The sequence below is a fragment of the Littorina saxatilis genome, linkage group LG4, assembly GCF_037325665.1.
Source record: "Littorina saxatilis isolate snail1 linkage group LG4, US_GU_Lsax_2.0, whole genome shotgun sequence".
Lineage (NCBI taxonomy): Eukaryota > Metazoa > Mollusca > Gastropoda > Littorinimorpha > Littorinidae > Littorina > Littorina saxatilis.
Genome location: NC_090248.1, coordinates 68,464,317 through 68,480,558, shown reverse-complemented (window position 1 = coordinate 68,480,558; position 16,242 = coordinate 68,464,317). Strand labels below are relative to the sequence as shown.

The following is a 16,242-nucleotide window of genomic DNA, read 5'->3' as shown; positions in this document are numbered from 1 at the left end:
GTGGTTTCGTTGTCTTCACGAATCTATCATTGGAAAGCAACACCGTTGGGACTTACCAGCTGATAAAAACCATGACTACGCCGTGCATAATTATTATTCAAACGCACTTTTACAACAGAAGTTTTTCAATGCGCGTGAAAGCAACGCTGGTAAGACACACCCATCCTGACTGGAGCAGACGACGCGTTCCAACCTCTTTCGATACAAACAAATTCAGTTTCTTTTTTCCGGAAAATAGTAGAAAATGTCGTTAAATATTCCGTACAAAGCGGTATTCAACAAAAGAATTTTGCATGCATATTTATGTGTGAAATTCAACACAAATTGTTTTCAGGGGCGGTATTTTTTAGCAATTGATGTGAGATGTTGATACGATTTATCAGTTCAGATGTCAAAAGGGAATTAATGTTGAAAACAGAGCATCCAGTAACTTGTGAAAGACAGGAAGCAAGAAATTCTCTTGGCAGAGTTTTGGATGTTAAACTTAAAGGAATCTAGCAAATATACATGATAACTAACCAAGTCTGGTGAAGTATCACAGACAGTGGGGAAAGAAATGATCTAGCTGATGGGAATTTGTACAGATTCATCTAGTTTTAGCATTGATTTAAGTAGTCCTAATGCTAATAGTACTCACCCCTCTGTTGCAGCTTCCAATCATTGTTGGAGTATTTTTTAACTCTTACTATGATGTGAAATTCAACCTGGTAGGCATTATTTATGCCTCCATAGGAGTCTTGGTCACGTCATTGTACCAAGTGGTAAGTGTCGATATATATACTAATAATGACATAGTTTAACTTTAATATTTAACTTTAAGATTTAACTATTATCCCCAATAGACTGCTTGACAAAAACGTTTATTTTTTCGCCATTTTAAACAAATTCGCCACCAAACCGTTTTCCTGATCATAAATCATTATGCTAATTTTCGTTGTTAACTTTATTTCATGTGAAGTCTACGCATTTCTTCTTTCAATAGACGAGTCCCTGGTTTTATGAGTACAATTAAGTCAATTGTGTGTGAAATATTCCATCTGGGGCGGGGATATAGCTCAGTTGGTAGCGCGCTGGATTTGTATTCAGTTAGCCGCTGTCAGCGTGAGTTCAATCCCAGGTTCGGCGGAAATTTATTTCACAGAGTTAACTTTGTGTGCAGACTCTCTTCGGTGTCCGAACCTCCCCCCGTGTACACTACATTGGGTGTGCACGTTAAAGATCCCACGATTGACAAAAGGGTCTTTCCTGGCAAAATTGCTTAGGCACAGTTAATAATTGTCTACCTATACCCGTGTGACTTGGAATAATAGGCCGTGAAAGGTAAATATGCGCCGAAATGGCTGCAATCTACTGGCCGTATAAAATTTCATCTCACACGGCATCACTGCAGAGCGCTTAGAACTGTACCCACGGAATATATGCGCGATATAAGACTCATTGATTGATTGATAGACCATGGACTATGATGGAGGATACATGTACTAGACATTTAGCCTACAGTGGAACCCCCAATTTAAGACTCCCTCTTTTTTAAGACCTTGTTTTCTCAGACTTTCTGTTCATAACCTCTGTAAAAGTACCCCCAATTTAAGACTCCCTCCTTTTTAAGACCTTGTTTTCTCAGACTTTCTGTTCATAACCTCTGTAAAAGTAACCCCATTTTAAGACTCCCTCCTTTTTAAGACCTGATTTTCTCAGATTTTTAGAGGTCTTGAAAGGGGGGTTCCACTGTATTACTAAAAAAAACAACGAATGTATTAAGTCATAACTCATAGATCAATCTATGTTATACTTGTGCAATACAGTGGAACCTTCATTTTAAGACTCCCTCCCTTTTAAGACCCTGTATTTTCAAACTTTCTGTTGATAACCTCTGTAAATTTACCCCCATTTGAAGACTCCCTCCTTTTAAAGACCTGATTTTTCTCAGATATTGGGAGGTGTTAAAAGACAGGTTCCACTGTGTCCCCTCCTCTCGCATGTTCTCATGTATGCAGATGCACACAGGCATGCACACTCATGAAAGTTCCCACATTGCACAGAATGCACAGAATGCAATGTGGGAACTTTCAGTTCATGAGTGTGCATGCTAGTGATATATATGCAATGTGGGAACTTTCAGTTCATGAGTGTGCATGCTAGTGATATATATGCAATGTGGGAACTTTCAGTTCATGAGTGTGCATGCTAGTGATATATATGCAATGTGGGAACTTTCAGTTCATGAGTGTGCATGCTAGTGATATATATGCAATGTGGGAACTTTCAGTTCATGAGTGTGCATGCTAGTGATATATATGCAATGTGGGAACTTTCAGTTCATGAGTGTGCATGCTAGTGATATATATGCAATGTGGGAACTTTCAGTTCACGAGTGTGCATGCTAGTGATATATGCAATGTGGGAACTTTCAGTTCATGAGTGTGCATGCTTGTGTGCATCTGCATACATGAGAACATGAGAGAGGAGGGGATATACAATGGAACTTGGAAGTGAACCAAGTATCATTTTTGGTATCATGTGTTCAAGTGAAAGGATGCTCTTTTTCCGTGTGACAGCCTGGACAAATGTTATGGCAAGCACAATTGTTTACACGGGTGGAAATGCTATTGTTTAAGTGTGCATGTCTGTACCTCTTCTTCTGCATTCATGTGCTGAAACTCCCATGTACACTCATGCTTTTTGCACGAGTGGGTTTTAACGTGTATGACCGTTTATACGTCTGTATAAAAAAAACAAGAAAGGTAAGTTGTTGTAACGTTTGTTATTGAACATTTGTGATTGTAACATATTGTTTTGTCAATAAGTTGAATAACAAACGTTCCAAACAACTTACCTTTCTTGTTTTTTTATTCTGAATTTTGGAACGTTGGCAGTCTCTTTGTTTTTGAATTTTTTCAGCATGTCTGTATAAAATTGTATGTGTGTGTGTGTTCTGTATAAAATTTTATGTGTGTGTTCTGTATAAAATTGTACGTGTGTGTTCTGTATAAAATTGTATGTGTGTGTTCTCAGCTTGTGGGGGAGAAACAACAGGAGCTGCAGGTGAACTCGATGCAACTGCTGTACTACCAGGCGCCTCTATCCGCCCTGCTTCTCATCTTCGTCATTCCGTTCTTCGAGCCGCTGGACGCGTACCACGGAGTGCTGTACAACTGGCCCTTTGAGACCTTGGTGAGAGTGGCCGTGAGTGTTTTCTTCTTTACACTTCACACTGTAGTCTGTACATTTCGGGTTTTTGAGGTGGGGGGGAAGGGTGTCGTTCCCTTCTTGGAGACGCTGGACGTATATCACAGGGTTCTCTTGGGTCTCTTGCGGCAGGTTTGGGTCATTGGGTCATTACCTTCTTTGAGCCATTGGATGTGTACCAATTATTTTGTGTGTGTAAACTGGCCCTTTAAGACCCTGGTGAGAGTTTTCTTCATTGGACCTCAGACTTTAGTCTGTGGGTTTAGTGTGTGAGTTTTCTTCATTGGACTTCAGACTTTAGTCTGTAGATTTAGTGTGAGAGTTTTCTTCATTGGACTTCAGACTTTAGTCTGTAGATTTAGTGTGAGAGTTTTCTTCATTGGACCTCAGACTTTAGTCTCTAGAGTTAGTGTGTGAGAAATGGGGTCTGGGGAATGGTGTGTGTTACTGCTTTTTTGTGTGAGTGTATACCTGTGTACGTGTGTATGTGTGTGAAAGACTTGTGAAACTGTCTGCCAGTGCCAGAAAAACCCATCTTGGGCAAATCCAAACATTTACTCATGAAAGAGGAGGTTATGAAGCTTAGTGGAGGAGAGGCGGGGTAGAGAGTGGGCCTGGCTTGTGCAACTCTCTGTGTGTGTATGTTTATGTGCGTACAGTACTTGTTTTTGTTGTCATGGTATTTGTTCATCAATGTTATCAAGTCTTGATAATTTACATTTAATGCAATTTTCAGTCATATGTCATGAGAACATTTTGGCAGATCTGCCAAAAAAGTGGAAAGTTTTCGGTGATTGAAAACAAGGTTTGGGATTTTGCCCACTGCCGACACCAAACCACATCTTTGAAGAAAATAATCATATGAGCGATTTTTTTCTCTCCAGCTGATGGTGTTCCTGTCAGGAGTCGTTGCATTCATGGTCAACCTCTCCATATTCTGGATTATTGGCAACACCTCGCCTGTCACGTATCCTTTTGTCAACAAAAAAGCCACAACATTATTCTGTGCTCACGTTGCTTTAAAGTAACGCTTACAAAACGCATGACATTACAACGCAATAACATGTAAGTTACAGCACCCAATGTACTAACAAAAAAAGAAGTAAAATTCCAACACAAAAACATTCAAGTACTACGCATCTTAACAGTGTGTAAGGATATGAATTACTTGTGTATTGTTGTGTAGTGTTTTGACATATATATTTGAGATCAGGAGGTACTATACAGTGGAACCTCCCTTTAGAGATGTCCAAAAAATCTAAGAAAATCAGGTCTTAAAAAGGACGGTGTCTTAAAATGGGGGTAAATTGACAGAGGTCATGAACGGAAACCTGAGTAAAACAGGTGTTGAAGAGGAAGGGAGTGTTAGATTGGGGGATCTCAACATGGGGTAAATTGACAGAGGTCATGAACGGAAACCTGAGTAAAAGAGGTGTTGAAGAGGAAGGGAGTGTTAGATTGGGGGATCTCAAAATGGGGGTAAATTGACAGAGGTCATGAACGGAAACCTGAGTAAAAGAGGTGTTGAAGAGGAAGGGAGTGTTAGATTGGGGGATCTCAACATGGGGTTCCACCGTACCTCTGATTTTACGTGACCTGGAACACTGTTTTGTTCAACTTTGACTGTTAAATTGTTAATTGTTAATTCCTTGACCTTTGACCAGCTACAACATGGTGGGTCACCTCAAGTTCTGTCTGACGCTGCTGGGCGGCTACTTTCTATTCAGCGACCATCTCCAGCCACTGCAAGTCTTCGGCATTGTCACCACACTCACCGGTATGCAAATATTTGTGTTTGTTTGATTAATTACTGATGATCAATTCTGAGGGGTTGTATCACTGCTAGCAAAACGAAACAGACAGACTGCTAATGTACCACAATCAACTACCAAAAAGCAAGAAATGGTAGTTGTTTGAACACGTAATGATATTATGAGGCCGGGTAGCTCAGTTGGTAGAGCACTGGATTGTCATTTTAAGGTCGCAGGTTCCAATCCCGGTAGGGACGGACATGGGTCAACTTTTTGTGCAGACTCAGAAACGGTATCCATGCCACAACAGTGGCATGTAAAAGGCCTTGGTCATTCTGTCATAAGTGCAGGTGGCTAATTACACCTAAAAACACATACACCTGGGTAGTGCAACTCTGTTGCTGCTAGCTTTCCACTGGGAGGAAGCGACCCAAAGTTCCCAGCATTGGGATGATAGAGTAATGAAATGAAGAAGAAAATAAACAATCAACACAAATATGAGAAATCTTTAGAAATACATTAGACTCTCCAGTAAATTAACTTAATCAATTTGATTTGTTTAACAAATGTTTAGTCACAGAAGCCGGATCATCACCCCCAAAAATGAGGGTAATGTGTGAAAGACGGCTCATAAACATGTGTTTTGACAATATACGTTTTCGTTTTTATGTTTGTCAAGGTGCTGTGAAGATGTAGGAATAAAATCTTATAAGGAAGGGGTGTTGGCTACACAAAATGGAAGCTGGACATTTTCTGTGTAACACACTACATTTATTCCTGTTTGATGATCGAATTACAGTTCTCCAGTTGTTCGAAACTTCAAAGGCAACCTTAATTATATAATCTCTTTTTAAAATAAAAGAGGTCAGGTGCCTTACTAGACACATCTTTTCTGTTGACAGGAATCCTGACCTACACACATTTCAAAATGCAGGATGGTTCCTTATTAAACACATATTTTCTGTTGACAGGAATCCTGACCTACACACATTTCAAAATGCAGGAGGTGAGGCAGAAGCAACTGCCAACAGTACAGGTTGTCAAGAGCTGAGCGTTCACCTTCCTACCATGCGTTGTCACCACCAGTTTTGTCTGTAGATAATTGTTATTCCAATTTCATGTACGTACTTTTCGGACTATAAGGCGTAACTTTGTTCCTCAACTTGAACCCCTGCTAGCTATTGACCGATATATCACCTTATGTATGGCTAAAGAAAAGTACACATGTACCCACATCCCTATACAAAAAAACACAACACTCCCTCTCTTGTGATAATGCATGTTTCTGCTATGACCACCCTGGCCGAGTTTCCTCTCGACATCAATAGAGAAAACTCGGTCATTGACCCGGGTAAGAAGGTCAGTGTCTGTAAACTGGGGCAGGAAGAGTTTCCTCTCAGACATCAAAGGAGACCTCTCATAGATAGAACTCGGTCATTGACCCCGGGGAAGAAGGTCAGTGTCTGTAAACTTAGGCAGGCAGCTGGCAAGTATAAATGACCCAAGGTCTCAAGGTCAACCAGCTACTACAATGCACCTGCCTTTGATCTCACTGCACATACAGAGCAAAAATGTTTTCACTCTGTATTCTTCTTTTGATGTGCAGCCAATAGGAAGCGCCCAATGTGATTTTTTTTTCTCAGTTTTATTTTAAAAGTGGGGGTTGTGCCCAATATAACAAACCGCCTTATAGTCCCGAAAATGTGGTACAACAATTTGTGCTAGGACAAAAGAGAAGATTGTTTTCTCATAAGTATGATTCTTGATTCTCACAGAATCTTGTCAATCTATGATGCAAACCAAGTCTAAAATGCAGAAATCACAATAAATTTGTCAGCAAAAAAACCAACAGTCCAGTGAAACATCAACTGATATGTACGACCACTTGCCGATTTCATTTCCCTTATTTTTAAATTTGTAATTGTAAAATACAAAACAAATTGAATATAGGTTACACACTCCGAGTTCTAAATATCTTGCATATTTTCTCTAGGGTTGATTTTCAGTATTACCAAGCCTCTGGCGAGGACGAGGTGTGTAAGCTTTTTCCCTTTACTTTGACGTTTTCATTACAAAACACCACTTTTTGACACAAACTCTGTGAGTGCCTGTTTGCTTGTTTCCAAAACCTTCCGCGACCGCAAATCGTGTCATCAAATTCATGTGCGAAACGAGTCCCTTTTGTCTTTTTGGTAAACGCGCCATAAAACGTCTGCTTTTGTATTCAGTCATCTATACTGCTTAAGAAAACGAATAACAGTTATTTCTAGAGTGTCGAAATAAAATTGGAAGTATTATTTTGCATTGTTGGCTTCTGGCTTTCGTCCTACCCCATCATGTTTCTGAGATTGCGCAGTTCAATGCATATGATACTGTGCAGTTCAATGCATATGATACTGTGCCGTTCAATGCATATGATACTGTGCCGTTCAATGCATATGATACTGTGCAGTTCAATGCATATGATACTGTGCAGTTCAATGCATATGATACTGTGCCGTTCAATACATATGATACTGTGCAGTTCAATACATATGATACTGTGCAGTTCAATGCATATGATACTGTGCAGTTCAATGCATATGATACTGTGCCGTTCAATACATATGATACTGTGCCGTTCAATACATATGATACTGTGCCGTTCAATGCATATGATACTGTGCCGTTCAATGCATATGATACTGTGCAGTTCAATGCATATGATACTGTGCCGTTCAATGCATATGATACTGTGCCGTTCAATGCATATGATACTGTGCCGTTCAATGCATATGATACTGTGCAGTTCAATGCATATGATACTGTGCAGTTCAATGCATATGATACTGTGCCGTTCAATGCATATGATACTGTGCCGTTCAATGCATATGATACTGTGCCGTTCAATGCATATGATACTGTGCCGTTCAATGCATATGATACTGTGCAGTTCAATGCATATGATACTGTGCCGTTCAATGCATATGATACTGTGCAGTTCAATGCATATGATACTGTGCAGTTCAATGCATATGATACTGTGGCGTTCAATGCATATGATACTGTGCCGTTCAATGCATATGATACTGTGCCGTTCAATGCATATGATACTGTGCAGTTCAATGCATATGATACTGTGCAGTTCAATGCATATGATACTGTGCAGCTACCGGCCGGTTTCTGTTGGTTGTCAGAGGCATTCGCTAAAAAGACTGCGTGTGTGACTTTCAAGCGAAGAGGATGATTGCTGAATTTGTGCTTATTCGAGCTGTTGTGCTTCAGTGTTCAAATTTGGATTACTTACTTCTTCAATCGTCATTTAGGTGAGCCTTACTTTGATGTCTGTTGTTCAGTCTTAGGCCAGTAAGTTATCTGTACTGTACTGCAGTAGTTTTATTCTGCTGGTCTATTCAATGTAGGTCAAAACTTGTAAATCTATCTGCCTGCATGACCTGAACCTAGACACCGTTGTTTACTTTAGAATTGAAAAATAACACACGCAAGATCCGACCTTCTTCGCCACCTTTTATTTTAACCGTATCTCCAACTTTGTAAGTGGCAATTTCCATGTTGTTGGTCAACTTGATCAGTAGCCGATGATTCTGTAGCAAATGACAGATCTGCAGCAGACGACAGATCTGCAGCAGACGACAGATATTGGACTGCCTTGTTCTGTTGAACCAGATTTAGCAATCAATGTTCTTCTTCTTCTTCTTCGCTCATGGGCTGAAATTCCCACGTTCACTCACAAATTTGCACGAGTGGGTTTTTACGTGTATGACCGTTTTTACCCCACCACTCAGGCAGCCATACGCCGCTTTCGGGGGAATCATGTTTGTAGATCGTTAGCCAAACGTGAGTTCGACTTTTATACCGCAGAATATCTCAATCGTTTTGCTGAAGAAAGTAGTCCCGGAGTCAACGATAAATATGCAGATGACCTCTATAAATTATTCAATTGTACTCTGAGATCAAAGACAATGACCAATGACAGGTGAGATCGAGACTCGGTGATGATGGATTATCCATATGGTAACCATAGATTATCCAGAATAATCACCTCCTCAGCTAACAGACAAAGAGGCAGGTCACAATTGTTATTCGACGCTTATGTACATTTATTTGAGCTAGGATTTGAATCAAAACAGTTGATATGGCTTATGAACATGGTGTGATTTTATTTGCTACACACACAAATGTACTTCATTGAATTTTGTTTCTGTATTTATTTCTGGTTTTCATTTTTGAAGTTTATGGCGACTCTAATGGGCTTTCATGGCTTTCACAATGTAAGGATTAAGTGGTACATTCTGATGAGAGAAGGTTGGGTTTGCAAAAAATGATATTTAGTTTCGAGTGATCATGGGTGATAAGGATTTGGTTTTTGTTTATGAACTATGTCTAGCTTCTTCTTAGTTTTTGTTAATGAACTATGTCTAGCTCTTAGTTTTTGTTTATGAACTATGTCTAGCTCTTAGTTTTTGTTTATGAACTATGTCTAGCTCTTAGTTTTTGTTTATGAACTATGTCTAGCTTCTTCTTAGTTTTTGTTAATGAACTATGTCTAGCTTCTTTTTAGTTTTTGTTTATGAACTATGTCTAGCTCTTAGTTTGTGTTTATGAACTATGTCTAGCTTCTTCTTAGTTTTTCTGGTATATGTACTTCTCTGTTCTTAATTTTGAGTTTCCTAACTTTTTTGTGAAAACATCAAGTATATGGTTTTTATAATGCAAAGGTACCTGTGATGCGACCCGATTGGCTGACGACTGGGCTGCGGTGAGAGTGCCTGCGAGTTTCAGTGAATGTACATATACTCTATATCTGTGTGAGCGAATGTGTTTGGTGTGTCACTGTGGCATAGATAGCTCTTTTAAACTGCAAGTGAAATGTAACAAGGCCTATGTGCTGTACACAACTGCTTTTAAGCTCTCTCTGTACAAATCTCAATCACCTTTTTTAACCTTTGATTTTTGGCTCACGTAAGTGTAGCCTATGCGATGGTAAACTTTGTCTGTCTGTGCGTGCGTGCGTATGTATGTGTGTATGTCTGTGGTAGAAACTTTAACATTTTTGGCTAAACACCGAAATACTCATTTCACGTGGTTAATTTTCAAGCACCATCTTCAAATTATTGAAGCAATGATCAACATTGTGTCGGCATGTGTGTAGTTAAAGCGTGTATCCAAAGAAAACGGGTGGTGGGGTTTTTTGAAGGGGTACAAGCAGTTGACTGGTTTGTGTCGTGTTTGGCATGCAGACGGCAGGTCAGGTGTCAAGATCAGGTCAGGGGTCGCGCGAAGGATTGTGGTCCAGTTCTCACCTCGCCGATTCGCCGGGGAAGACGATTTCATGTTGTTCGGTTTCTAAGCTCCAGAAAAGTAAATAAAGAAGATACCAAAGGGAGATTTCCTACAATTTGATCTGCACAGCGTGTTTCCAATGTCCACGCGAGGAAGAGCTGTCGAAAGCGCGGCAGTCAGTGTCGATCTTGCAGCCGTATCCCGGTAAGTTCAGAGACAGATCCAGTGTCTCCCACTCTGATAACGTGTCACCTACTGTTAATCCGTTTTGTTTTAATTTCTTTTTATTTCAGCAGACACGGATGTCAAACACAGTGCTAGGCAGTCACCTCTAGTGAAATGAGTTGATCTAAAGTGCCTGTAATGTTTGGATGTCTTTGCTCGTGGTTCGATTTATGTGAATTTCAAGACTTGCAGTAGAGTCTCAAGTTAAGTTTACTCTGCCCGAAAAAAACTGTCCACCATTTACTTGAACATGCAGATATAAGGAAACGGAATGAATCTGTTCTCAAAGTCAAAATGATCACGATTTTTTCCTCAGATTCAAAACATGCACTGTCATGGTTTTGTCTGTACAATTTAGTAAGTCTTAAGTACTTTGCAACAACTTCCTTGAACGTGAAAGACAGTTTTTGAATGCTAGATCTGTATCGCGTTTCATTCCAGACTCGATCCTCTCTTTGATTGTAGATCTACTGTTTGCTGTTTACGCACTATCATATGATTCGCTATGTAACGTTTGGTAAGCTTACCTTGCAACAGCTTTCTTGTCTTTGTTGGCATTTCTGGCTGTGTTGACCGTCAGAATTATTTTAAGAACCAGGCTGCTGCAGTCGACATGTTTCGCATATTGTAGGGTTACCATGCTGCATAGGTAAAGTGGCTTGTATAACCTGACTATTCTGTTTCAAAACACTGTTTATATTTGTGTAGGTTGTAGTCATTTGCCATTTGTTTCAGAAAGGAGGTTAACCTACAACAAGATCGACGCTATGTCAGATATATGCCTCAGCCACATGAAGACTTCCGAATTTAGATCTACTCGGCATGGTGACAAGTCTTGATGAAAAGTATAGGACTGAGGACAGCAGTGGAAAAAGTGCCCACATGGCAGGTACCTAACCTATTACCCTTGTCATTTTATCTGTTTGCCTTCTTTTGAAAATTATACATGGAGTTGATATGATGCGTTAGTTTTAACTGTGTGTGTGTGTGCGTGTGTGTGTGTGTTTGTGTGTGTGTGTTTGTGTGTGTGTGTTACGGAGTGAGTGAGTTTGTGTTATGTTACTGTTTGTTGATTTCTTACGGGAGCCTTGAAGGCTTCGCCTCTTGTATAAAGTGGCTCTGAAATTTTATCACTTTTTATAAAGTACCATTTTGGAAAATAAACGTATACTTTTAAAATCCTATTCCCAATGCCTTTGGAGACAACGGGTGCCAAACCCAAATATATTAAATCACACTATCTAGAAGAAGAATTTATTCCTCTTAATAAACTTTTATCATCACTACTCCTGCCCACCCCGTCATCCTCCCCTCTTTTCTCACCTTTACCAGCCGCTTAGCGCATCGCCAACTCATGTCCCTAATAGAAACAGTTTCTGTGAGGACGTAAACTCCCCCCTTTAGTTTCGCTGTAAAAGCCTGGACATCTCTGATGTTAATTAATTGTGTCACTGATTGTTTATACCGAAAGGATGATGCCTTTCAAAATAACATTTGATTGTGTGAAATCTTTTTGGTTTAAGCATATTTTTCATCTAAACTGCAGGCTGTATGTAATGCCAGGGACAAAGACTGCACAACAGAATACATTTGTATGGTAATTGATTTTGTTTTCATGTAAGCAACTATTCCCTGAGCGACGGGCGCAGTGGCGTGGTGGTAAGACGTCGGCCTCCTAATCGGGAGGTCGTGAGTTCGAATCCCGGTCGCTGCCGCCTGGTGGGTTAAGAGTGGAGATTTTTCCGATCTCCCAGGTCAACTTATGTGCAGACCTGCTAGTGACTTAACCCCCTTCGTGTGTACACGCAAGCACAAGACCAAGTGCGCACGGAAAAGATCCTGTAATCCATGTCGGAGTTCGGTGGGTTATGGAAACACGAACATACCCAGCATGCCTACCCAACGAAAGCTCATAGTATAGTGTGAGAAACCCAAATGGGCAAACAAGCTCACACGTCACCAGAATTTCTGGAACACTGAAGAAGAAGATTCCCTAAGCTTGTTCAAATATGTTACTGTTTTTGTGTGTGTTTAATTTGTCTTTTACCCCCCGCGGGTTAGGGGGAAGAATTTACCCAATGCTCCCCAGCATGTCGTAAGAGGCGACTAACGGATTCTGTTTCTCTTTTTACCCTTGTTAAATGTTTCTTGTATAGAATATAGTCAAGTCAAGTCAAGTCAAGTTTTATTCCGATAAAACCCCGTGAGGGTACATGGAAAATTAAAAAACACAATAAAAACACATTTCATTCAACACCAAATAAAAGGAACTAAAACAAAAAGAAATCAGACTATGTACAGAAAAGGGAGTTGAGGGGTGAGGGAGAGCAAAAACAATACAAGAAACAATTCAACAATAATAATAATAAATAATGATAATAATAATAATAATAATAATAATAATAATAATAAAACACACAAAGTAATTACATACATTTCTTTACTATGGGAAATGGGGGGAAGGGGGAGGGGGGGGGGGGGGGTGATGGGTGAGTTAACATAAGGACAAAAATACTATTACAAACAACACAAAACAGATAACGGAGTATAAAGCTAAAAGAGAATTAAATTTTACTCGCTTCTCAAACAGTCCATGACAAGTGTCATGAACTTTGCGAGTTTTAGCAATAAACTCTTTTTTGTAGTGGAAAAAAGCTCTCTGAATTTAACTGAATTGGGGCGGGCATAATAATAGCACCGTAACAACTGTTTTCTATAATTGGTAAAAAAAGGACATACAAAAATATAATGGAACTCGTCCCCAAGGTCACCTGATGAACATTTGTGACAGATTCTGTCTTGTCTGGGAATACTAAGAGTCCTACCTTTTTGTATAGGCAATTTATGATTCAGTGTTCTAAATTTTAAAACAGCGTTTGCTAAATTAACCGGCAGGATGGACAAGTACTTTTCAAACTCAAAATTCTCTTTATACATTCTATAATTATAATAAAACTCATTGTTATTTATTTCTGAATGCCAGGTTTGGACAAATGTTTGTAAAGATTTTAGTCAAGCAGTATGTAAGAAATGTTAAGTCCTTTGTACTGGAAACTTGCATTCTCCCAGTAAGGTAATACATTGTACAACGTTGCAAGCCCCTGGAGCAAATTTTTGATTAGTGCTTTTGTGAACAAGAAACAATTGACAAGTGGCTCTATCCCATCTCCCCCCTTTCCCCGTCGCGATATAACCTTCGTGGTTAAAAACGACGTTAAACACCAAATAAAGAAAGACAGAATTTGTCTTTTCTTTTTTTTTTATGCTTTTGTATGAGAATCGATTTTGTTTGAATGCAACTCTTCACTAACAAAGTTCAAACATGGTTGACATTCTGACTGCTGTTGCATCTATTGGACAATGTATTATGCATTATTACTTTTGGTGTACTTGAGAGAGGGAATTCTATCCCATGAAAAGACCGGCACGGTTGGCCTAGTGGTAAGGCGTCCGCCCCGTGATCGAGAGGTCGTGGGTTCGAACCCCGGCCGGGTCATACCTAAGACTTTAAAATTGGCAATCTAGTGGCTGCACCGCCTGGCGTCTAGGATTATGGGGTTAGTGCTAGGACTGGTTGGTCCGCGGGTGTCAGACTGAATAATGTGACTGCATGGGTGAGACACGAAGCCTGTGCTGCGACTTCTGTCTTGTGTGTGGCGCACATTATTTGTCAAAGCAGCACCGCCCTGATATGGCCCTTCGTGGTCGGCTGGGCGTTAAACAAACAAACAAATCCCATGAAAATGTGGGGGCCAGTGATGCTGATGATGATTTGGTACTTTGTGATCTTTAAACACGATCAACACTGTTTTTGTGCGTGGGTGCGTGTGTGTGCATGCTTGTGTATGTATGCAGAGAACAAGGTGTTTGTGAAATAAAGTAATTGTGCCAAAAAACTGCAATGGGGTACAAGATGAAAATGCATATTTTGAATGCTCTCATTACATGTGGAAGGAGGCTCTCATTACATGTGGAAGGATGCTCTCATTACATGTGGAAGGAGGCTCTCATTACATGTGGAAGGATGCTCTCATTACATGTGGAAGCCTGGACGGATTTGAGGTACTGTGGCTTCTGTTGTTTACGTCCAACAGAAAAGAATAAAGAGCATACTGCACAGTGCAGTTTCATGTTGGCATCTTCGCATTTAAAAGAAAGAAAGAGCATGTACTCCACTCCTGACCAAAACTACCCCCCCCCCACCCCCACCCCCCCCCCCCCCCCCCCCCGATGGGTACACTGCACCCAAGTTGTCGGTGACTGTCATCACGCCTTTGCGGCTGTGACCTTTGTACCAAGAGCCGGACTGCTCTGTTATCGATTTTGTTGTGGTGAAAATTTGACGTACATTGCAGGTATGACCTTCTGTTGGGACCGAAAATGAGTGTCCGCGTCCACGTTTTACCGGTGTCCGTTTAAGGGGGGGGCAAATATAGAAGGAAAACACTCCGTGCCGAGCAAATGTGTCCGTACATGTCAGGTGGCCGTACATTGCAGGGACTGCTGTACATGTCAGGTGGCCGTACATTGCAGGGACTGCTGCACATGTCAGGGGGCCGTACATTGCAGGGACTGCTGTACATGTCAGGGGGCCGTACATTGCAGGGACTGCTGCACATGATTTCCATGGGAAGGAGTACAGTGGAACCCCCTTGATAAGTCCTCCACAAGTCTGAGAAAATCAGGTCTTAAAAAGGAGGGAGTCTTAAAATGGGGGGGGGGGGGGGTTCCATTGTATATGTTTAACTTGTCGGCTTTCTGCTTTTGTATTCCAACCATTCCACTTCTGTGATTAATTTTCCAACATTTCAAGCGCAGTTGAATGAATTTTGGCAGCCGCCCAGCAAACTTCAATGATATAAAATGTCCTCCTTGAATACATTTGAATGTTTTGTAAAGAGAGCAATGACCACTTTGTATAACAATTGCAATACAGCTTATATTTCTGCTTTCACTTGAAATCCTCCTGTGTACCATAAAAATAGAAATGACGTAAAACAATCATGCTATGAGTCAGGCTGCTTTGTTTGTTCATGTGTAAAAATATTGTCCACTTGTGTTAGAAATTGAAGCGCATTATGTTAGCCTTGGTGTGTGTAAATAGCCGAAGTGTTTAAAACAAATGCCAAGTTGTAGAAGCTGATCAATAAAATCACAGTTTGTTATCCGAAGTGTCTCATGTACTACTTTAGGTGTTGTGTGAAATTGTATTGTCTTCTGTGTTGATTACCTGGCACATTTACATTTAGCTTTCAACAAATATTGCTCTGCCATACCTTCCTTGAGATTACCTCTGTCTGATCAGCCAACAATGTTTTTGTTTTTTTAAATGAAAGTGTCTTTAGAAGGTTTTGTAGACAAAAGAAAGGTTCCATCACAGGAAATGTGTATACAGTGGAACCCCCTTTTAAGACCTCCACAAATAGGACAATCGGGTGGGAGTCTTAAAATGGGGCTACATTTACACGTTATCAATAGAAAGTCTTCTTCTTCTTCTGCGTTCGATGTTGATGGCCGTGCTAAATCCTCAGACCAGTGGTTGCCAGGAAGTCCGCAGTAATAGAAAGTCTAAGAAAACAGGGTCTTGAAAGGGAGGCAGTCTTAACAGGGGGATTCCACTGTACATGTGCAACGATTCAAGTGACCAGAGAGAAATGTTCATGCCAGATCAGTCTTGTGTTTGAAGAAGCTGACAGTTCTGCTGTATCAGCAGCAGATAAATGCCTGGGACACACACACACTCTCTCTCTCTCTCTCTCTCTCTCTCTCTCTCTCCCTCTCTCACTCTCTCTCC

At 40.5% G+C, this 16,242-nt stretch overlaps 1 protein-coding gene and 2 long non-coding RNA genes across 4 annotated transcripts in view; all 3 read left to right on the top strand.

Moving 5' to 3' along the window:
• The window catches only part of LOC138965473 (solute carrier family 35 member E3-like), a 7,475-nt gene extending 238 nt beyond the window's left edge, over positions 1-7,237 (top strand). The window contains exons 1-6 of one of the 2 annotated variants that reach the window (XM_070337637.1): positions 1-149; positions 651-761; positions 3,016-3,174; positions 4,074-4,156; positions 4,854-4,966; positions 5,912-7,237. The exon at positions 1-149 is cut by the window's left edge and continues 238 nt beyond it. In XM_070337637.1, coding sequence (XP_070193738.1) covers positions 1-149; positions 651-761; positions 3,016-3,174; positions 4,074-4,156; positions 4,854-4,966; positions 5,912-5,991 — 695 coding nt within the window. In that variant the 3' untranslated portion in view covers positions 5,992-7,237. Of the gene's footprint in view, positions 150-650; positions 762-3,015; positions 3,187-4,073; positions 4,157-4,853; positions 4,967-5,911 lie in introns of both variants that reach the window. The other variant, XM_070337636.1, reaches the window with a different exon arrangement.
• Positions 7,238-8,011: 774 nt separating this feature from the next.
• LOC138965472 (uncharacterized) lies at positions 8,012-10,564 on the top strand. Its single transcript, XR_011455469.1, has 2 exons — positions 8,012-9,288; positions 9,533-10,564. It is a non-coding gene; the product is annotated as an uncharacterized lncRNA (long non-coding RNA).
• Positions 10,565-14,663: 4,099 nt separating this feature from the next.
• On the top strand, positions 14,664-15,613 carry LOC138965471 (uncharacterized). Its single transcript, XR_011455468.1, has 2 exons — positions 14,664-14,928; positions 15,037-15,613. It is a non-coding gene; the product is annotated as an uncharacterized lncRNA (long non-coding RNA).
• Positions 15,614-16,242: the final 629 nt, after the last annotated feature.